This window comes from Crinia signifera, chromosome 1 (assembly GCF_055691185.1).
Source record: "Crinia signifera chromosome 1, ASM5569118v1, whole genome shotgun sequence".
Lineage (NCBI taxonomy): Eukaryota > Metazoa > Chordata > Amphibia > Anura > Myobatrachidae > Crinia > Crinia signifera.
The window spans coordinates 476000499-476023681 of NC_139217.1; the positions used below are offsets into that span (position 1 = coordinate 476000499).

Sequence of the window (23183 nt, forward strand, 5' to 3'; positions counted from 1 at the left end):
TGAGCAAGTAAACATGGTTCCATGCATCACGTTGGGGGAGAATGGTGGTGGCAGCATTATCCACCCATTGCACAATGGGTGGAGTCAGTTACAGGCGATTACTGATGTCCCATGAGACTTGGCGTGGGCAGCGAGAGTGTATCCAGTCACAAGAGGTTATGGGTTACAGAGGTTATATACACACAAACACACACACACACACACACATATATACTAGGTGATTCATCACCTCCTGGGCTCTGCCACCAGGGGATTATATGGCTTTGGTCCTGGCAGGCAGAGACGGAAATCAAAAAGGCAGTGGAAGCCCTGCCATTCAATGGTGAAATATTGTTTGGACCAGAGCTGGATAGGTTAATATCCCAAGCTAATGGTGGTAAATCAACTTTTCTGCCATCCATGGTGCCAGTTTCAAAAAGACTGTATGGAAGGCCGTCCTTTCGAGGAACATCAGGAGGCAGAGGTAGAGCCAGAGGGGCATTTTCGGAACTTAGAGGAAAGCGTGGCAGAGGGGCAGCCACATCAGTCCCTGCAGCTTCTACCACTCGCCGCCAGGAGCAAAAGGCCCCTGACAAACCCGTGGCATGACGGGCTCCCCGGCCACCTGGGAAGTGCCCAGGTGGGTGCAAGGCTGTTGGCCTTTGCGGAGGCATGGCGACAGATTTGCAAGGATACTTGGGCTCAACAGGTGGTGTCAAGAGGATACCAGCTGGAGTTTACGGCTATTCCTCCAAGAAAATTTTTTTCAACAGGATTCCCGAGTCAAAACGGGAAGCCCTCCGGTTCTCAATCCAAAAACTGTTGCAATCGGGAGTAATTGTAACAGTGCCAGTGGAACAAAGACGACAAGGTTTTTATTCAAATCTGTTTTTGGTGCCCAAGCCAAATGGCACGTTTTGACCAATCCTCAATCTCAAAGGATTGAACCACTTTATTGTCTACCACAGATTCAGAATGGAATTGGTACGTTCAGTGGTAGCAAGTCTCGAGCCAGTAGAGTTTCTAATGTCTCTGGACATAAGATAGGCGTATCTTCATGTTCCTATTTGCAGAAACTGCTGATGTGGCTCCCAATTTGCGGTGCAGGAGGCTCATTTTCAGTTTAGAGCGCTCCCCTTCGGTCTGTCATCAGCTCCCTGGATTTTTACCAAATTAATGGCATGTATGGTGGTGGCTCTACGGCAATAGGGAGTCACAATCATCCCATTACTGGACGACCTTCTTCTCAAGTCTCCGTCCAAGGAGAGGTTGATTTCAGATGCTTGCCACACACATCAGTTTCTGATTCAACATGGGTGGATAATCAATCTTCCAAAATCACAGTTACTACCGGCTCAGAGATTGGTTTTCCTAGGGCTGCTGTCCGACACAGTCCAACAACGGGTAACAAGACAGCTGACAGTTCACCTGTGCATAAAATTATTAGGGAAGATGGTGGCCACTTTCGAGGCCCTTCAGTATGGGAGGTTCCAGTCTAGGACTTTTCAATTGGACATCCTTTCCCAATGGTCGGGGTCTCACCTTCAGATGCACAAACGCATAAAACTAAAACCGCATACAAGACTCTCTTTGATGTGGTGGCTTTGCACGGATCATCTCCTGGAGGGGCGTCGATTCGGTCTCATGAACTGGACATTAGTAACGACAGATGCCAGTCCCCGAGGTTGGGGAGCAGTGACTCTAGGACAGTCATTTCAGGGTCGATGGTCCCGATAGGAGTCCCGTCTGCATATCAATTTGCTGGAACGAACGGCGATTCGGCTGGTGTTGGTCCAAGCATCATATCTGCTGCAAGGAAGAGCAATCCAGATCCAGTCGGACAATGCCCCGGCAGTGGCCTATCTCAACAGACAGGGAGGCACAAAGAGTCGAGCTGCAATGAGAGAAGTTCATCCAATTTTTCTTTGGGCAGAGTGCAATGCCTTGAGTCTGTCAGCAGTGTACCTGCCTGGGGTAGACAATTGGGAGGCAGACTACTTGAGTCATCAGGATCTCCACCCAGCATTGAATCCAGAGGTGTTTAAGCAGTTGACGCTCAGGTGGGGCATGCTTCAGTTGGACCTGATGGCGTCCAGAAGAAACAACAAACTGCCTCTATACTTTGCTGCCGGGTCTCTCAATCGTGCAGTGGCAACGGATGTGTTTTCCGTTCAGTGGCAGTTCCGGCTGGCATATGCCTTTCCACCATTTCCTCTTCTGCTCCAGCTTCTCAAACCAATCAAGAGGAATCCGCCATGGTGATTCTGATGGCCGAGGAGGTCATGGTATACAGATCTCAGACAGCTGTTGGTGGACGACCCATGGAAGCTTCCTTTATGACAAGATGTGCTTCTTCAAGGGCTGTGCGTTTACCCAGACTTGCTTTGTCCTCGTTTGACGGCATGGCTGTTGAAGTTGAATTGTTAAGAAGACGAGGTATTCCAGTGGTGGCGATTCCTACCATGGTGAGAGCAAGGAAGGAAGTCACGTCAGCACATTACCATCGGATCTGGAAGGCATATATAATATGGTGTGAAAGACATCAATTGCCAAAGGCGGTTTTTTCTTTGGCACGGCTTCTTCATTTTTTACAGTCTGGATTCACAGCAGGTCTAAGTCTGAGTACATTAAAGGTCCAGGTGTCTGCCTTATCAATTTTCTTTAATAGAAGATTAGCTCTAATTCCGGAGGTTCAGACGTTTTTAAAGGGGGTGCTTCGATTAATGCTCTCATCATATCATTCTCTCTTCGCAGAAACCCAGAGTTTGTGTTCTATGATCAGATGAAACAGACAATGACATCACACAGGTAAATCTACATATATGTTTTAAAACGTTACATGTGTGTTTGCCATCACAGATTTGAAGCTACATATAGAAAAACAACAACAACAATTAGCCCGAAGGCTAAAATAGAAGCGCTGGTAATATGTAACCAAGATCCCTTGTTGCTATACACGTTTGCAGCCCTTTGTTAGAGGGTGTGTACCTCAAACAAAGCAGGGAAAGGAGTAAAGTTCCTGCAGTTTGCACTGACAGGAACTTTCAAGGGGCGCAGTTGTGTTCTAGCACAATAATGAGTCAATATATTCAAAAATCAATATTTTTATTTTAAAAAATAGTAACAATATCAAAAAGCGAAGTGCACTTCAATATAAAAACAAGACAATACAAGACTTACAACATAAAGACAACAGAGGCTACTAAGTTTCTATATCCAATATGAGGCTTAAATCAATCTGGCATCCTTTATAGGAAAAAACACCTGCAGCATATATATAATTACCAGTCCCGTCGTAATGAGAATGCCTGCTGTTAAGGGAAACTTCAACCTCCTTAAATGGACAGTCCAACCTCTGATTAGATCAGGCATGTCCAACGTTGGCCCTCCAGATGTTTTGAAACTACACATCCCAGCATGCTTTGCAATAGTTTTAGCATTCTGTAATAGCAAAACTTTGGCAAAGCATGCTGGGATGTGTAGTTTCAAAACATCTGGAGGGCCAACGTTGGACATGCCTGGATTAGATAGAGGTATTCCCCTAATGTATGGGGGATAGGAGGGAATTCCTCAGATGTCCAGCAGTGGCCGTTTTTCCTTTTAATCTGTTATAAGGTTTTTGCTCCGGCACTTTCTTCAGCAATCTCTGGGTGTAGATACACATGCAGGTGCAGGGTTTCTGGCACAGCAAACAAAACGTGTTTCTCCGCCTAAACAGACATCAGCGGCTTCCTCAGTTGTGCTGTTACCCTGTACAGGTTGCCTTTTTATAGTAGTCCCGTTCGCGGGGTTTCTTTCCACCGCGCTTCCGGGTTTGTGTTCCAAGCCTCGTTTTGGATAGCTCATATTTATACGTTTCCGCAGCCATCTTTCTTTTTGCATGTCAAGCCTCGTTTTCGACATCGTGGGCTGATGGTCTCTCGCGGCCATTTTTAAAAAGCATTCCAAGCCTCGTTCTCATGGATAGTATTCCGCGGTGTTTACACGGCCATATAGATACTCCAAGCCTCCATTTCAATCTAAATATATGCCGATCTCCGCAGCCATACTTTTTATATATATTCCAAGCCTCGTTTTTTATATATATATATTCCAAGCCTCGTTTTCACATCTATGGAATAAGTTTTACATTATTAGTAATATATATTTTTCAAGCCTCATTTTTAGAGCGGCTGTTCTGCCATAGCTCCACCCACATATATGTTCAGATGTTCGTCCCAGATGTCAATCAATTCAAGCCACATATCGGATCAGCCTCACATATAACATATAACATAGAACGTATATTACATATAATAATCCATAATTATCAATTTTTACCTGAACCTATAATATTAAGGCAAAATTACCATAGTTAATAAAGAATCATAAAAAGTAATAATAATAATAATAATAATAATAATAATAATAATAATAATAATAATAAAAACAAATAATAACAAATAATAATAATATCTTTACAATTCATATTAAAACATCAGTATTGATTATTTTGGATTCTTCCTTTTTGGATTTTTTCTCTCTTCTTCTTTTCTTCTTTCAATGTAGACAATCTGTGTATGGTGGTTTACTTCTATTAAATACATTTTATTGTACTATACTCTCCCTACTTCTAAACTACGGATAATAATGCCACAATATACATTCCCTTAATGATTATACACATTTTATTGCTCCCAATAGATTGGAACATATACATATATATCAATTTATTAGATCCGTTCAACCGTTGGATAATAAACACTTGACACACATAACCAAATATATATATAAACAGCGGTGTAGCTAGGTGCCATGGTGCCCGGAGCAAGGGCATATTTCGTGCCCCCCCCCCACTCCTCCCGGTAATGAATTGGGGGCGTGGCTAACATGTGGTGACATGTTACATTTGAAATATATAAGACGCTGTAACGGAATCTGCTGCGCCATATAAGACACTGAAACGGAATCTGCTGCGCTATATAAGACGCTGTAACGGAGTCTGCTGCGCTATATAAAACACTGAAACGGAATCTGCTGCGCTATATAAGACACTGTAACAGAATCTGCTGCACAATATAAGACACTGTAACGCAATCTACTGCGCTATATAAGACACTGTAATGTCTAGGCAGCCTAGTGATGATAACACCACCACATTATCCTGTGTCTCTTACTTCTGTATTTGGGGGAATGCTTACTTTAATTAAGGGACAGAGATTTGTAGCTTCCTCCCCTCACTCCCCCTCCTCCCTCCCATCCGTGTGCACTCATCAGCGGCAATAACGGGGGTCCGCTGATGTGTGTGCACAAGTCAAAGGTTAAAGTTAATACTTTACAGTTACGGAGGGAGACGCTTGCTGTCGGAGCTGGCAGGTGAGAAGTGCCAGACGCAAGCTGCTTCCCCGGGACTGTGAGCCTCTGATCCTCTGTCTGCAGCCCCGGAGAACACAAGCAGCCTGCACCAGCGTCATGCCTGTGTCTGTGTGCTGTGCTCGGACCTGCAGCCCTGTCTGATCTCAAGCAGCGTCCAGCAACAGACATCAGGCTGTAGGTACGCTGAGTAGGACCAGCAGCTAGGCGTCGGGCAGGGCAGCTGCCGGCACACACTGCCCGCCATTAGTGTAGTAAGTTATACTTGCAGGGGATCATTTGCGGAGGGGGGGCGGGCCGGCGGCGCCATTCCACCAATCTGCGCCCGGAGCATGAGCTCCGGTGGCTCCGCCCTCCCTACGCCTCTGTATATAAACTCCCTCCCTTATCCCACCTTTTTAAATTAATTTTTAAGAAATTGTATAAAAAGATGAACTAAAATAATTTTTTATGTGTAATCTATACATGAATTTTACTTTTTCAGTTCTCTATTTACCACCCCTTATCCCACCCCCTTTCCCTCCCTCATAACGATGGTATGTACTATACATAGACATAAGTATATGATTTCATCCACCTCAATACGGACCTTATTGCAACAAATGTATATAAAGGAAAAAAACTACACATCCAAAAGATTTACAATAATATCAAGTTTCTAGGGTCATAATTATAGTGAAGAAGGTCATAATCAAGGTATATGGTGCTAAACATTATTGAGTTCAATAGTATCGTTTAGGCCCAGTGGGTTTAGTGTTCTTAAGCAGAAGATCCAGTAAGCCTCCCTTTTGCATAATCTCACATACCTGTCTCCTCCCCTTGGCGTATTTTTTACATGTTCAATCCCTATCAATCGGATACCTTTTAATTCTCCTTTTTGGCAACTTGCCATGTGTCTATATAGACTGTTAGTTTTGCTCATTTTTACTATATTTCGTTTATGCTCCATGAATCTTACATGCAGTGTTCTAATTGTACGGTCCACATACTGTAGACCGCACCCGCATGTAAGTAAGTAAATAATGAACTTGGTTTTACAATTGATGAACTCCTTAATGTTAAATAACTCCCCTGTAACATAAGAGGAGAATTCTACAGTTTTCCTCTCTATGAGAGCGCAAGAGGCACATCCCCCCCCCCCCCCCTCCACATACATGGAAGCCCACCGGTTTCTCGGGCAACCAGCTGGTATTAGGAATAACCGTTTTTTTCTCTCTGTAGAAACTCGGTGCTATTTTTTCTTTTAAATTTTGTGCTTTACGAAATACCACTGTGCTATCCATATCCACCTCTTTATTTTAAATTTCATCTGCTTGAAGGAGGTGCATATTTTTCTTTATTATACTCTTAATTTCCATAGCTTTTGTGTTATATTGGGTCACAAATACAGTTTTTTTCTTCCTTTCTTCTTTTTTCCTATTTTCACTTTCTTTCTCAACTTCTTCCTTCTCTTTAAGCAGATCCTCCCTTTTCATTTCTTTTACTGATTTTAGGGCAGTATCTAAGATCTTTTTTGGGTAACCCTGTTCTTGAAATGATTGATACAATACTTTACTTTGTTTTTCAAAGGCTATTGTGGTAGAGCAGTTCCTCTTAATTCGCATAAATTGGCTTTTTGGAATATTATTTTTCCACTTATTGTAATGGTTGCTCTGATAATTAAGATAACGGTTTTGATCTACGCTTTTTATATAGGTTTCAGTGTGTATACGTCCGTCTTCTACTGTGAGGGCAATATCCAAGAAATTAATCCCATTTTTGTGATAATTACTAGTGAATTTTAAACCGAAATCATTATTATTTAAACTATTTGTGAAATTAACAACAGAATCGTGATCCCCATCCCAAACGAAAATCAAATCATCAATATACCTCCCATAGAGGACCAGGTTCTCCCCGAGGTCGCGCCCCCATATATGTTCCTCTTCATACTTTCCCATAAATAGGTTAGCGAAACTCGGGGCGAACCTGGTCCCCATAGCTGTACCAAGTGATTGTAAATAAAAATTAGAATCAAATAAAAAATAATTGTGTGTCAAAATAAATCTAATAGCCTGTAAAATTAAAGTGCAAAGGTCGTCCGACATCTCGGGATCGTTCAACAAATAATTTTCAACCGCTTTTATACCCAATTCGTGGTCGATGTTTGAATATAGAGCTTCCACATCGCTGGTAATTATATAGTAGCTCTCTTTCCATGTAATTTTGTTTATTTGTTGCAAAAAATGCGTAGTATCTTTGATGTGAGATTGTAATACATGTACATATTTTTGTAGATGGATGTACATATTTTTGTAGATGGCTATCTACAAAGAAAGACAAGTTGTTTGTCATTGATCCGATTCCCGAGATGATCGGACGACCTGGTGGGTTAGTGAGTGCCTTGTGAATTTTAGGTAAAAAGTAAAAAGTGGGAGTGACTGGATAGTGAACTGAAAGGAAACCATGTGTTTCCTTGGATATTGCCCCCACAGACAGACCTTCATCCAACAAATAACTAAGTTCTTTTAAGTATCTTTGGGTGGGGTCGCTTGTGAGTTTTTTATAATAGATTTGATTTGTTAATTGTCTATATGCTTCCTCTAAATATGCAGTTGTTTCCATGATTACGACCCCCCCCCCCTTTATCTGCTTGTTTTATGGTTAAATTTGGATCTTTACAAATTAATTTCAAAGCAGGTCTTTCTTTTTTTGAAAGGTTATCTTTTAGGGGAATTTTCTCTGCTCTACCACATAGCTCTCTGAACTGTTCTAGGGTGATTTTGTAAAAGCTTTCCACATAAGGACCCCTATATTGTAGGGGATAAAAATCAGACTTTTTTTTGAAAAATTTTTTCTTTGTGGAGTTTTCTTTTATATCAAAAATGGGGATTTCTAATTCATCTATAGCGCTCTCTATTGAAAGGGATTCTAATATTTCCAAGGCTATATTATCCTCAGATTCAAGGGTAGCCATTTTATCCTCATTGGTTCCTGCTTTCATTTGATTATTTTTCATTGCAAAATACCTTTTTTGGCTTAGACCTTTATTTGATTCTAATTTTTATTTACAATCACTTGGTACAGCTATGGGGACCAGGTTCGCCCCGAGTTTCGCTAACCTATTTATGGGAAAGTATGAAGAGGAACATATATGGGGGCGCGACCTCGGGGAGAACCTGGTCCTCTATGGGAGGTATATTGATGATTTGATTTTCGTTTGGGATGGGGATCACGATTCTGTTGTTAATTTCACAAATAGTTTAAATAATAATGATTTTGGTTTAAAATTCACTAGTAATTATCACAAAAATGGGATTAATTTCTTGGATATTGCCCTCACAGTAGAAGACGGACGTATACACACTGAAACCTATATAAAAAGCGTAGATCAAAACCGTTATCTTAATTATCAGAGCGATAAATAAGTGGAAAAATAATATTCCAAAAAGCCAATTTATGCGAATTAAGAGGAACTGCTCTACCACAATAGCCTTTGAAAAACAAAGTAAAGTATTGTATCAATCATTTCAAGAACAGGGTTACCCAAAAAAGATCTTAGATACCGCCCTAAAATCAGTAAAAGAAATGAAAAGGGAGGATCTGCTTAAAGAGAAGGAAGAAGTTGAGAAAGAAAGTGAAAATAGGAAAAAAGAAGAAAGGAAGAAAAAAACTGTATTTGTGACCCAATATAACACTAAAGCTATGGAAATTAAGAGTATAATAAAGAAAAATATGCACCTCCTTCAAGCAGATGAAATTTTAAATAAAGAGGTGGATATGGATAGCACAGTGGTATTTCGTAAAGCACAAAATTTAAAAGAAAAAATGGCACCGAGTTTCTACAGAGAGAAAAAAACGGTTATTCCTAATACCAGCTGGTTGCCCGAGAAACGGGTGGGCTTCCATGTATGTGGAGGGGGGGGGGGGGATGTGCCTCTTGCGCTCTCATAGAGAGGAAAACTGTAGAATTCTCCTCTTATGTTACAGGGGAGTTATTTAACATTAAGGAGTTCATCAATTGTAAAACCAAGTTCATTATTTACTTACATGCGGGTGCGGTCTACAGTATGTGGGCCGTACAATTAGAACACTGCATGTAAGATTCATGGAGCATAAACGAAATATAGTAAAAATGAGCAAAACTAACAGTCTATATAGACACATGGCAAGTTGCCAAAAAGGAGAATTAAAAGGTATCCGAATGATAGGGATTGAACATGTAAAAAATACGCCAAGGGGAGGAGACAGGTATGTGAGATTATGCAAAAGGGAGGCTTACTGGATCTTCTGCTTAAGAACACTAAACCCACTGGGCCTAAACGATACTATTGAACTCAATAATGTTTAGCACCATATACCTTGATTATGACCTTCTTCACTATAATTATGACCCTAGAAACTTGATATTATTGTAAATCTTTTGGATGTGTAGTTTTTTTCCTTTATATACATTTGTTGCAATAAGGTCCGTATTGAGGTGGATGAAATCATATACTTATGTCTATGTATAGTACATACCATCGTTATGAGGGAGGGAAAGGGGGTGGGATAAGGGGTGGTAAATAGAGAACTGAAAAAGTAAAATTCATGTATAGATTACACATAAAAAATTATTTTAGTTCATCTTTTTATACAATTTCTTAAAAATTAATTTAAAAAGGTGGGATAAGGGAGGGAGTTTATATATATATTTGGTTATGTGCGTCAAGTGTTTATTATCCAACGGTTGAACGGATCTAATAAATTGATATATATGTATATGTTCCAATCTATTGGGAGCAATAAAATGTGTATAATCATTAAGGGAATGTATATTGTGGCATTATTATCCGTAGTTTAGAAGTAGGGAGAGTATAGTACAATAAAATGTATTTAATAGAAGTAAAGCACCATACACAGATTGTCTACATTGAAAGAAGAAAAGAAGAAGAGAGAAAAAATCCAAAAAGGAAGAATCCAAAATAATCAATACTGATGTTTTAATATGAATTGTAAAGATATTATTATTATTTGTTATTATTTGTTTTTATTATTATTATTATTATTATTATTAGTATTACTTTTTATGATTCTTTATTAACTATGGTAATTTTGCCTTAATATTATAGGTTCAGGTAAAAATTGATAATTATGGATTATTATATGTAATATACGTTCTATGTTATATGTTATATGTGAGGCTGATCCGATATGTGGCTTGAATTGATTGACATCTGGGACGAACATCTGAACATATATGTGGGTGGGTACAATAAGAAAGTAATGATAGCGCCTGAACTGCTGCAGCCTGACACAACACCTAGAGATTCCTGAATCTCTACCATACAACAATATACAACAAATGGTGTCTGTAGATGGCGCTGCAGTCCCTCCTTCCAAAGTTGATAAATTCTATCACCAATATGGGAACAGTCCACCAATCTTCCGTCCAGTCGTGTAATAAAGATATTGGACTGACCTGGGGAAAATTCCCTATGTGCATGTAGCAGTTTCTTTATACTCCTCCCGACCTCTGCATACACAATGTTCAGACAGAATCCCACCAAACAGGAAACCCTTAGAGATGTGCACTCACCAGAATCAAGTGCCCTATGTGCACTGAAAGGTTTCTTTATGGACGACCCTTCCTCTCACAGGACACAGGGGGACAGCTGACTTCAAAAGTACTTGTAAGGATCCAAATTTATTTAAAAAACAATAGGTAAAAACAGATAAAAAAGTGGGAAGGGAATCCCAGGGTGAGTGGTGGTCTGGGTACTTTCCAATCCGGATGGAAGGCCACCCAGTTGCTGAAGATCACACACAGCACCAACCAACAAACCTTTTGGGATATTACCTTACTCCTCCAACCACCAACGCGTTTCGGGCTCTTTTGAATAAGCCCTTTTTCAAGGTGTGGAGGACACAACCACCTAGCCGGTATATATACCGGTTACAAGTATCACATGTATAGGGCTATTACCAAAACATGGAAAAACATGAAATTATACAAAGTTAAAATCAATTAACAATAAATCCAAAAAACATATACATTCCATATACATATCAGAAGGTTTAGACATCCAGCGAAAAAACTAATAAAGAGCGGACTTACAAGTTACTCAAACATCGATATTGCATATGTATTAGATCTTAGTCCATTTGCGGTTTTACCGCTAGCTCAACGGGTCACAGCTGACTCGTTTGTTAGTACGGTGTTCACCGCGCTTCCGGGTATGTGAGACGCATATCGCGTCATGATGCGTCACTTCCGGTGACGTTTGGAACGCAACGTAATGTTGTAAGACGCTTCCTGGTTCGTAATGCGTATCACACGCTGGATGGAGATAGTTGATGGGCTTAGTAGAAAACACAGAGCTTTCAGAACGGAAGTGGGAGCTCCCTTTATATTCATCTCTATGGCATATTTTACTGCCACTTTGGTTCCGCTCAGTTTCCATCGTCCATATGTATGATCCAAAACGTACAGACAAATAGATAAAAGACAGTTTTAGTATTATGCCCATTTAATGTCAGTTGGTAACAACAAGTTAATATATATGAAACCATCATAATTTCATGTAGATACAAAACTTTAAAAAGACAATAATTGTATATAATAAAAAGACAATAAATATATATAATAAAAATATATATATTAAAAACCAATCATTTCATAATGAGACATAAAAGAGGTTTTTAGAAAAGGTGGTAAACATAGACTTTATAAAAAGCATTTTAGCTCGAATCCCACATTTAGACCATCTGGTTCGATGGTTTTTAATGCATATATGGTGCGCATTTCTTCTTGTGATAATTTTTTATCTCTATCATTGACTCTCCAATGATCTGACACAAGTTTGATGCCACAAAAATTCACCAGATGCTTAATGTCACTGCCGTGTACATTCTTAAAATGCAGGGACACATTGTGAGACTCCACCCCCTTAGCAATATTGCGGACATGCTCGGCCCACCTTACTTTTAATTGCCGTGTGGTCTTACCAATATATACCTTTTTACATGAACATTCTAACAGATAAACGCAGAACTTGGTATTGCATGTAATAAAATCCACGATATCGTGCATCTCATTAGTATGCGGTGCACGATATTGTTGAACAGCCTTTATTGTACCCTTACATGCACGGCACATGCTGCACGTACCGCAGCGGAAAAAACCTTTAGTTTTAATGTGATTTAGTGGGGTAGGCGTATTAATTGCACTCCTCACCAACTTGTTCTTGAGGTTCTGTGCCCTACGATAAATAAAGGTAGGTCTTTCTTTAACCACTTTTTTGAGAATGGGGTCATTTCTCAAAATACCCCAATGTTTTCTGAAAATTTGTTCAATTTGTCTAGACTGGCTAGTGAACTTGGTGACGAAGCATACTCCTAAATCTTTTTGTTTCTTAGTAGGAGCCATAGTGGTTACGTCACCTCTTTGTAGAATGGCTTCCGAACCTTTAATCATGGCCTCTTCAACCATATCAGTACGATAGCCCTTTTGTTTAAACTGGTGGCTGAGTTTTTTAGCATGTACCTGATAGATCTCCAAATCAGTGCAATTTCTACTGATACGGTTGAATTGGCCATTCGGAATACTTCGCAACCAATTATTGTGATGGTTGCTACTAAAGTCTATGTAGGAATTACTATCTGTTGGTTTTTCATAATTCCTAGTTTTCAAACAACCATTATCTACATAGATTAGGAGGTCCAAAAAACTTAGCTCTTTCTGACTTACTTGAAATGACAAGAGTATATTAAGCTGATTATTATTCAAATTTTCGCAAAAATTGGTGAGGGACACAGTATCACCCTTCCACACGAACAAAATATCGTCGATATAACGGCGATAAGTGACCAGGCTGGCGTCCAGGTGGGGCTTACTCCAGATGTTAACTTCCTCCCACCATGCCATAAAAAGATTGGCATAACTGGGCGCCAGCCTGGTCCCCATCGCCGTCCCTCTAAGCTGCAGGAAAAATTGACCATCGAACCAAAAGTAATTGTTCTTTAAAATAAGGGATATACCTTCTAATATAAAATCCTTAAGGTCCGTGGATGTATCTTCCCTGTCCAAAAAAGAAACCAACAGCCTGAAGGCCTAAATCATGATCAATTATGGTGTAGAGCGAGGTGACGTCGGAAGTTACCAACGTACACCCCGACTCCCACCTCACCTCCTTAAGTAATTGTATGGTGTTGATGGTGTCTTTAAGGTAAGATTTAGTCTTAAGCACCATCGGCTGCAGCAAAGAGTCAATATAGTGGGACAGGTTTGACAATACAGAATTGGTCCCTGCAACTATAGGGCGGCCTGGTGGATTAGTTGCCGACTTGTGTATCTTGGGAAGCACATACACCACCGGTATAGATGGTTTTTCGATGTGTATGTACTCCCCTACACTCTTAGTTATAGTTCCTTTAGATGTATATAGAGCAAGGAAAACTGACAATTTCTCTTGAATTTTATCCGTGGGATTTCCCCTTAGTTTCTTATATGTGACACTATCTGCTAGTTGTCTCACAATTTCAGCATTATAGTCGTCAGCCGACAGGATGACAATACTGACCCCCTTGTCGGCTGGCTTTATTACAATCTCTTTATTTCCTTGTAAAGATTTTATAGCCTCACGCTGCCCTTTAGACAAATTTACATTTTTGTTGGGTTTTAGCTGAACCTTATCCAAATCCTCCCGGACTAATTTTTCAAAAGACTCAACGAAACACCCCTTCTTGTGTGCAGGGTAGAAAGTGGATTGTTTTTTAAATACAGAAAAATTACTGGGAATTTCATTAACAGTATTGGTGCTTTCTTCCTCAAAATATCTCTTGAGGGTTAATTTACGAACAAATTTCTGTAAGTCCAAGAACACCTCAAACTTGTCTACTTTATTTGAAGGTGCAAATTTAAGGCCTTTTTCCAGTACACTGGCTTCATCCGCAGTTAAAATATGTTTACTGAGATTGACTATTTTTGTTTTATGATTTTCATCTTTCTCTGTTTGGTCAATACTTACGGGCGTCTCAACATTAGTGTTAGTATCGTTTTGCATGCACTCATTTTTGCTTTTTTTATAGGGTTTCTTACTCCCCTTACCCCGTTTTCCTCTGGGTCTATGTTCCTTTTTATGTTTTATCTGTGAATGTTGTGGGTTGGTCGCCTGTCTAAAAAATGCCGATGGTTGGACTGGGACTCATCCCTCCTCCCATCTCTCTCCCGATTAGGGGTGAAATGGTTAGTACGGCTATGATTGTTATAATCGGATGTTTCAACATAGGGATCTTTTTGGGGTGTGGCTTGTCTGTCCCTCCAATTGTCATTTGAATTTTCTCTCCAGGTTCTATAATGGGTGTGTTTCCTGTATTTATTACGGATTATAGGGTTATACTGTTGTTGATCTTCCCTATTCCTATCTTTCTTATTTTGGATATTAGGACCAATTTGCATATTTTCAGTATTTCTAGGATTTTTATTTTTATTATATTTAACCTGGGACCTATTTCTCTCAGGTCTTTTTGGAGTGGGTTTGGGACCATTAAACCGGGTTTCCTTTTTGGTTATTAAATGTTCTGTACCTTCTTTGTAGTCATTAGTATCCCTTATAAATTTTTTCTTTTTCTTAAACATCAGTTCCTTTTCACTTTTATTTACTCTATTTGTAATGTCTTCCTCTAATTTCTCATATTCTTTAGTCTTAGTATAGGGTTCTATCAGGGACCTATAGGTACTGATGTCATGTTCCACTCTACTCAACTCCTCCTTTTTCTGACTAATGATAAGTTCCATTAGTTTTGTGGAACAATCGTCCAATATTTTGAACCAATTGGTCCTGAATGTGACTGATTCACAGTCAAAAGATGGGACCTTATCTATTCTCAGTCCCCGTGGTACAATTTTATTCAAAATATATTTTTCAAGGGATGCTAATTCCCACCAGATTTTCCCCTCCTGTAAAAGTGCCTTTTCTAATTTATACATAACGCTTTCCACATTATGATCGGCTACTTCAATATCGTCTGTTTGATTAAATACATCATTAGCACAGATGTTCCTCCGCCCTCTATGGGCAAACATACTGAGAGGCAGCTAATCTACTTCCAACACAGGAAAATACAATACTTGGGTACAATAAGAAAGTAATGATAGCGCCTGAACTGCTGCAGCCTGACACAACACCTAGAGATTCCTGAATCTCTACCATACAACAATATACAACAAATGGTGTCTGTAGATGGCGCTGCAGTCCCTCCTTCCAAAGTTGATAAATTCTATCACCAATATGGGAACAGTCCACCAATCTTCCGTCCAGTCGTGTAATAAAGATATTGGACTGACCTGGGGAAAATTCCCTATGTGCATGTAGCAGTTTCTTTATACTCCTCCCGACCTCTGCATACACAATGTTCAGACAGAATCCCACCAAACAGGAAACCCTTAGAGATGTGCACTCACCAGAATCAAGTGCCCTATGTGCACTGAAAGGTTTCTTTATGGACGACCCTTCCTCTCACAGGACACAGGGGGACAGCTGACTTCAAAAGTACTTGTAAGGATCCAAATTTATTTAAAAAACAATAGGTAAAAACAGATAAAAAAGTGGGAAGGGAATCCCAGGGTGAGTGGTGGTCTGGGTACTTTCCAATCCGGATGGAAGGCCACCCAGTTGCTGAAGATCACACACAGCACCAACCAACAAACCTTTTGGGATATTACCTTACTCCTCCAACCACCAACGCGTTTCGGGCTCTTTTGAATAAGCCCTTTTTCAAGGTGTGGAGGACACAACCACCTAGCCGGTATATATACCGGTTACAAGTATCACATGTATAGGGCTATTACCAAAACATGGAAAAACATGAAATTATACAAAGTTAAAATCAATTAACAATAAATCCAAAAAACATATACATTCCATATACATATCAGAAGGTTTAGACATCCAGCGAAAAAACTAATAAAGAGCGGACTTACAAGTTACTCAAACATCGATATTGCATATGTATTAGATCTTAGTCCATTTGCGGTTTTACCGCTAGCTCAACGGGTCACAGCTGACTCGTTTGTTAGTACGGTGTTCACCGCGCTTCCGGGTATGTGAGACGCATATCGCGTCATGATGCGTCACTTCCGGTGATACCAAGTTCTGCGTTTATCTGTTAGAATGTTCATGTAAAAAGGTATATATTGGTAAGACCACACGGCAATTAAAAGTAAGGTGGGCCGAGCATGTCCGCAATATTGCTAAGGGGGTGGAGTCTCACAATGTGTCCCTGCATTTTAAGAATGTACACGGCAGTGACATTAAGCATCTGGTGAATTTTTGTGGCATCAAACTTGTGTCAGATCATTGGAGAGTCAATGATAGAGATAAAAAATTATCACAAGAAGAAATGCGCACCATATATGCATTAAAAACCATCGAACCAGATGGTCTAAATGTGGGATTCGAGCTAAAATGCTTTTTATAAAGTCTATGTTTACCACCTTTTCTAAAAACCTCTTTTATGTCTCATTATGAAATGATTGGTTTTTAATATATATATTTTTATTATATATATTTATTGTCTTTTTATTATATACAATTATTGTCTTTTTAAAGTTTTGTATCTACATGAAATTATGATGGTTTCATATATATTAACTTGTTGTTACCAACTGACATTAAATGGGCATAATACTAAAACTGTCTTTTATCTATTTGTCTGTACGTTTTGGATCATACATATGGACGATGGAAACTGAGCGGAACCAAAGTGGCAGTAAAATATGCCATAGAGATGAATATAAAGGGAGCTCCCACTTCCGTTCTGAAAGCTCTGTGTTTTCTACTAAGCCCATCAACTATCTCCATCCAGCGTGTGATACGCATTACGAACCAGGAAGCGTCTTACAACATTACGTTGCGTTCCAAACGTCACCGGAAGTGACGCATCATGACGCGATATGCGTCTCACATACCCGGAAGCGCGGTGAACACCGTACTAACAAACGAGTCAGCTGTGACCCGTTGAGCTAGCGGTAAAACCGCAAATGGACTAAGATCTAATACATATGCAATATCGATGTTTGAGTAACTTGTAAGTCCGCTCTTTATTAGTTTTTTCGCTGGATGTCTAAACCTTCTGATATGTATATGGAATGTATATGTTTTTTGGATTTATTGTTAATTGATTTTAACTTTGTATAATTTCATGTTTTTCCATGTTTTGGTAATAGCCCTATACATGTGATACTTGTAACCGGTATATATACCGGCTAGGTGGTTGTGTCCTCCACACCTTGAAAAAGGGCTTATTCAAAAGAGCCCGAAACGCGTTGGTGGTTGGAGGAGTAAGGTAATATCCCAAAAGGTTTGTTGGTTGGTGCTGTGTGTGATCTTCAGCAACTGGGTGGCCTTCCATCCGGATTGGAAAGTACCCAGACCACCACTCACCCTGGGATTCCCTTCCCACTTTTTTATCTGTTTTTACCTATTGTTTTTTAAATAAATTTGGATCCTTACAAGTACTTTTGAAGTCAGCTGTCCCCCTGTGTCCTGTGAGAGGAAGGGTCGTCCATAAAGAAACCTTTCAGTGCACATAGGGCACTTGATTCTGGTGAGTGCACATCTCTAAGGGTTTCCTGTTTGGTGGGATTCTGTCTGAACATTGTGTATGCAGAGGTCGGGAGGAGTATAAAGAAACTGCTACATGCACATAGGGAATTTTCCCCAGGTCAGTCCAATATCTTTATTACACGACTGGACGGAAGATTGGTGGACTGTTCCCATATTGGTGATAGAATTTATCAACTTTGGAAGGAGGGACTGCAGCGCCATCTACAGACACCATTTGTTGTATATTGATATATGTGGGTGGAGCTATGGCAGAACAGCCGCTCTAAAAATAAGGCTTGAAAAATATATATTACTAATAATGTAAAACTTATTCCATAGATGTTAAAACGAGGCTTGGAATATATATATATAAAAAACGAGGCTTGGAATATATATAAAAAGTATGGCTGCGGAGATCGGCATATATTTAGATTGAAATGGAGGCTTGGAGTATCTATATGGCCGTGTAAACACCGCGGAATACTATCCATGAGAACGAGGCTTGGAATGCTTTTTAAAAATGGCCGCGAGAGACCATCAGCCCACGATGTCGAAAACGAGGCTTGACACGCAAAAAGAAAGATGGCCGCGGAAACGTATAAATATGAGCTATCCAAAACGAGGCTTGGAACACAAACCCGGAAGCGCGGTGGAAAGAAACCCCGCGAACGGGACTACTATAAAAAGGCAACCTGTACAGGGTAACAGCACAACTGAGGAAGCCGCTGATGTCTGTTTAGGCGGAGAAACGCGTTTTGTTTGCTGTGCCAGAAACCCTGCACCTGCATGTGTATCTACACCCAGAGATTGCTGAAGAAAGTGCCGGAGCAAAAACCTTATAACAGATTAAAAGGAAAAACGGCCACTGCTGGACATCTGAGGAATTCCCTCCTATCCCCCATACATTAGGGGAATACCTCTATCTAATCAGAGGTTGGACTGTCCATTTAAGGAGGTTGAAGTTTCCCTTAACAGCAGGCATTCTCATTACGACGGGACTGGTAATTATATATATGCTGCAGGTGTTTTTTCCTATAAAGGATGCCAGATTGATTTAAGCCTCATATTGGATATAGAAACTTAGTAGCCTCTGTTGTCTTTATGTTGTAAGTCTTGTATTGTCTTGTTTTTATATTGAAGTGCACTTCGCTTTTTGATATTGTTACTATTTTTTAAAATAAAAATATTGATTTTTGAATATATTGACTCATTATTGTGCTAGAACACAACTGCACCCCTTGAAAGTTCCTGTCAGAACATATAGAAAAAAGAATATTTAATAAGACTGGGTTATGTATATCAGTATCAGAGAAGAGGTCACTGAATGGGGAGGAGTTGTTGTGATTTAAAGGGGGTTGCAGAACATTTATCTACCTGCAGAAGATTGAAAGAGAAACGGAGACTGGAAGCAGCTGCAAGGGCAGCGTAGGAGGGAGGGAGCGGCCGCAAGGGCAGCGTAGGAGGGAGGGAGCGGCCGCAAGGGCAGCGTAGGAGGGAGAGTGCGGGCCGCAAGGGCAGCGTAGGAGGGAGAGAGCGGGCCGCAAGGGCAGCGTAGGAGGGAGAGAGCGGGCCGCAAGGGCAGCGTAGGAGGGAGGGAGAGCGCATAAGGGCAGCATAGGAGGGAGCGGGCATAAGGGCAGCATAGGAGGGAGGGAGCGGCCGCAAGGGCACCGTAGGAGGGAGCGGGCATAAGGGCAGCATAGGAGGGAGGGAGCGGGCATAAAGGCAGCATAGGAGGGAGCGGGCATAAGGGCAGCGTAGGAGGGAGGGAGGGAGGGAGCGGGCATAAGGGCAGCGTAGGAGGGAGGGAGGGAAGGAGCAGGCATAAGGGCAGCGTAGGAGGGAAGGAGCAGGCATAAGGGCAGCGTAGGAGGGAGGGAGCGGGCATAAAGGCAGCGTAGGAGGGAGGGAGCGGGCATAAGGGCAGCGTAGGAGGGAGGGAGCGGGCATAAAGGCAGCATAGGAGGGAGCGGGCATAAGGGCAGCATAGGAGGGAGGGAGCGGGCATAAGGGCAGCGTAGGAGGGAGGGAGGGAGCGGGCATAAGGGCAGCGTAGGAGGGAAGGAGCAGGCATAAGGGCAGCGTAGAAGGGAGCAGGCATAAGGGTAACATAGAAGGGAGCAGGCATAAGGGCAGCGTAGGAAGGAGCGAGTGGGCATAAGGGCAGCATAGATGGGAGGGGGCATCAGGGCAGCATAGGAGGGAGGGGGCATAAGGGCAGCATAGGAGGGAGGGAGCAGGCATAAGGGCAGCGTAGGAGGGAGGGAGCAGACATCAGGGCAGCCTAGGGAGCCAGGTGCGGATTTATTTAAATGAAAATTAGGACTTTGACAAAGTTCCCCCTTTCTGTATTCTGGAGGTGCACACTAAAAGCAGTTTCTTCACTTTGACTTAATAATTATGTAATTGAATAGCAAAAATTAGCTGCAGGTGTTTGTTACGGAACTTCGTCTGCACCAAAAGTATGTAATTGAATAGCAAAAATTAGCTGCAGGTGTTTGTTACGGAACTTCGTCTGCACCAAAAGTACGTACTAGACAAAGTAAAAGCCATCACTCATCAGTCAACTACTATAGTAACTTAGTGCTAAAGTAGAATGAATGTCTCATGTTATGAAAGTCCGGTTATGTCACCTGTCCCTGTAAGCTCCGCCCATACTGTACAAGGAGTACATGTAAATAATAAGCTCCGCCTATACTGTACAAGGAGTACATGTAAATAATAAGCTCCACCCATACTGCACAAGGAGTACATGTAAATAATCTGGGTATAAGAGACCGTAGGATAACTGTGAAACGCGTGGTCCATTCCTCAGATCATTCTCTTCTCTTACAGGGTTAAACCTGCAGTGTTTGACCTGTTTATGGCAATGGTAATTGCTGCATACCTGGGCGTTATTCACAAAGCCATCCAGGTGAGGGGCGGACACCAGAGAGCTGAACCATAACCAAACTCTTACTGCACCGAGCGCGATACGACTAACGTGTCATCTTCTTGTCTCCCAGAACTTCAGCTCCATGTACAGAACATTTATTCAGCTGGTTACAAAGCAGAAGAGGAAATAGACTGAAATGTACTAAAGACTGGACCCTCCGCCACCTACTCCATAACCGATGCTACAGGACCTTGATGGCTAACCTTGACACTCCAGCTGTTGTTGAACTACACATCCCAGCATGCTCTGCATCAGATATAGCATGGCCAAATAGCAAAACTGATACATGTATAACAATGACTGCATGCATTCCACCTCCAGATGTGCGCACATCTACCTCTGGGGTGAGGGCCATGCGCATATCTGCCTCTGGGGTGAGGGCCCACGTGCACATCTACCTCTGGGGTGAGGGCCATGCGCACATCTGCCTCTGGGGTGAGGGCCCACGCGCACATCTACCTCTGGGGTGAGGGGTCATGCGCACATCTACCTCTGGGGTGAGGACCCACGTGCACATCTACCTCTGGGGTGAGGGCCCACGTGCACATCTACCTCTGGGGTGAGGGATCATGCGCACATCTACCTCTGGGGTGAGGGCCATGCGCACATCTACATCTGGGGTGAGGGCCATGCGCACATCTACATCTGGGGTGAGGGCCATGCGCACATCTACCTCTGGGGTGAGGGCCCATGCGCACATCTACCTCTGGGGTGAGGGCCATGCGCACATCTACCTCTGGGGTGAGGGCCCACGCGCACATCTACCTCTGGGGTGAGGGCCCACGCGCACATCTACCTCTGGGGTGAGGGCCATGCGCACATCTACCTCTGGGGTGAGGGCCCACGCGCACATCTACCTCTGGGGTGAGGGCCCATGCGCACATCTACCTCTGGGGTGAGGGCCATGCGCACATCTACCTCTGGGGTGAGGGCCCACGTGCACATCTGCCTCTGGGGTGAGGGCCCACGCGCACATCTGCCTCTGGGGTGAGGGCCCATGTACATGCAGAAAGCAATAAAAATATTTGTGTGTTGAGACTGATCCGCTGTCAAAACCGTTATCTCTGAGGAGTGTGTTCCGATTGCCATCTCCACCAGCAACACTCATGTAAAGGGTGTGGATTATTAGACAGACAGGGGGAAATTTACTAATACCCCGTTCTCATTGCCGCAAAAACCCGGGTATTTGCCAGGGCAAGCAGTAATTTCCCGTGTCCTGTCTCAGTGTGAAAGGGTCTTTGTGAAATTCCCAGGTGTTATGCCCTGGGAATTAGACACTGTTTTTTTGCAGGGTTTTTCCTGGGTAATACACGGGTGTACGGCAGTGTGAACAGCACAGACCCGGGTTTTTCACACATGATGCCAAAGAACAAGTTCATTGGGGGATGTAATCATGTTATATGTGACAGCCAGCCAATAAAAGCTGTTTTTTAAACAACCAATCACAGCCGGAGTCAGGCGAAGAAAAGCCGGAAACTGGCAGAACCGGAACATTGGATCACTGCTCACACCGAGGCTCTTCCTCTTACACAAGTCATAGCAAGAGCGCACTTTGGGGGTCATTCTAGTCCCTTCAGAATGGGGTGAATTCGAGCCCCAGTCCGATGGTTGGTCTTTTACGCACATGTGCATGCAGGGCAGGCCAGGCGTGTGTGGTGTAGGGGGCATCCCCATAACCATGGGCATGTAAATGTGGGCCTGTGTGCGCCGGGGGTGGGCGGCTGACATCATATGACGTCAGCTGCCTGCTCTGCCTTTGTACTGGCACGCACAACTAAAAGTCTGTTTCCGCTGACTTATTCGCGATCCCAGGAGGAATCATTCGATGATCGGCGACCAACCAATGATATCCCCTCGCATGTCTCTGCTGCAGGAGAAGTGTGTTCGGTACATATCGTCTCACATGGCTGTGAAGGGAAACGCCGGCGGGGGACTGGCAGAATTTCTGTGGGGCAGCGGGGCGGGCTCTCTGGCACTCGGTAAACTAGGATGTTCACAGCTTACCAAATCAACCCCCTTGTACCACCCCGTCACTATACTACTTTGACCCCGTTGAAGTATTGGGGTAGACCGAATTTAGTTCTACCAACCAGAACCACCCATTTAACGATCTATTTCCACAGACTATATAACGAGGTCCAGATCCACCCAACTTCTCCCAGGAGCAGGAGAACAGACCTCCAGATCCTCCCCTCAGTCATAATCCTGGGGTTCCCCCAATCCCAACGCTTACCCATAATCACACACAGGACCAGGTTACATGGTAACTTCTATAGAAGCCCATTGCACAGGTAAGATTACAGAACACGTATCCATAGTGTGGACTGACAAGAAGTCTTATGTATCAAAAA

The 23183-nt window shown here is 42.2% G+C and overlaps 1 protein-coding gene across 1 annotated transcript in view; it reads left to right on the forward strand.

Moving 5' to 3' along the window:
* Window positions 1–21940, forward strand: part of LOC146024552 (BOS complex subunit NCLN-like) — a 96678-nt gene extending 74738 nt beyond the window's left edge. The window contains exons 13-15 of the mRNA XM_083155457.1: window positions 2734–2787; window positions 20733–20811; window positions 20903–21940. Coding sequence (XP_083011583.1) covers window positions 2734–2787; window positions 20733–20811; window positions 20903–20962 — 193 coding nt within the window. The 3' untranslated portion in view covers window positions 20963–21940. The remainder of the gene's footprint in view (window positions 1–2733; window positions 2788–20732; window positions 20812–20902) is intronic.
* Window positions 21941–23183: the final 1243 nt, after the last annotated feature.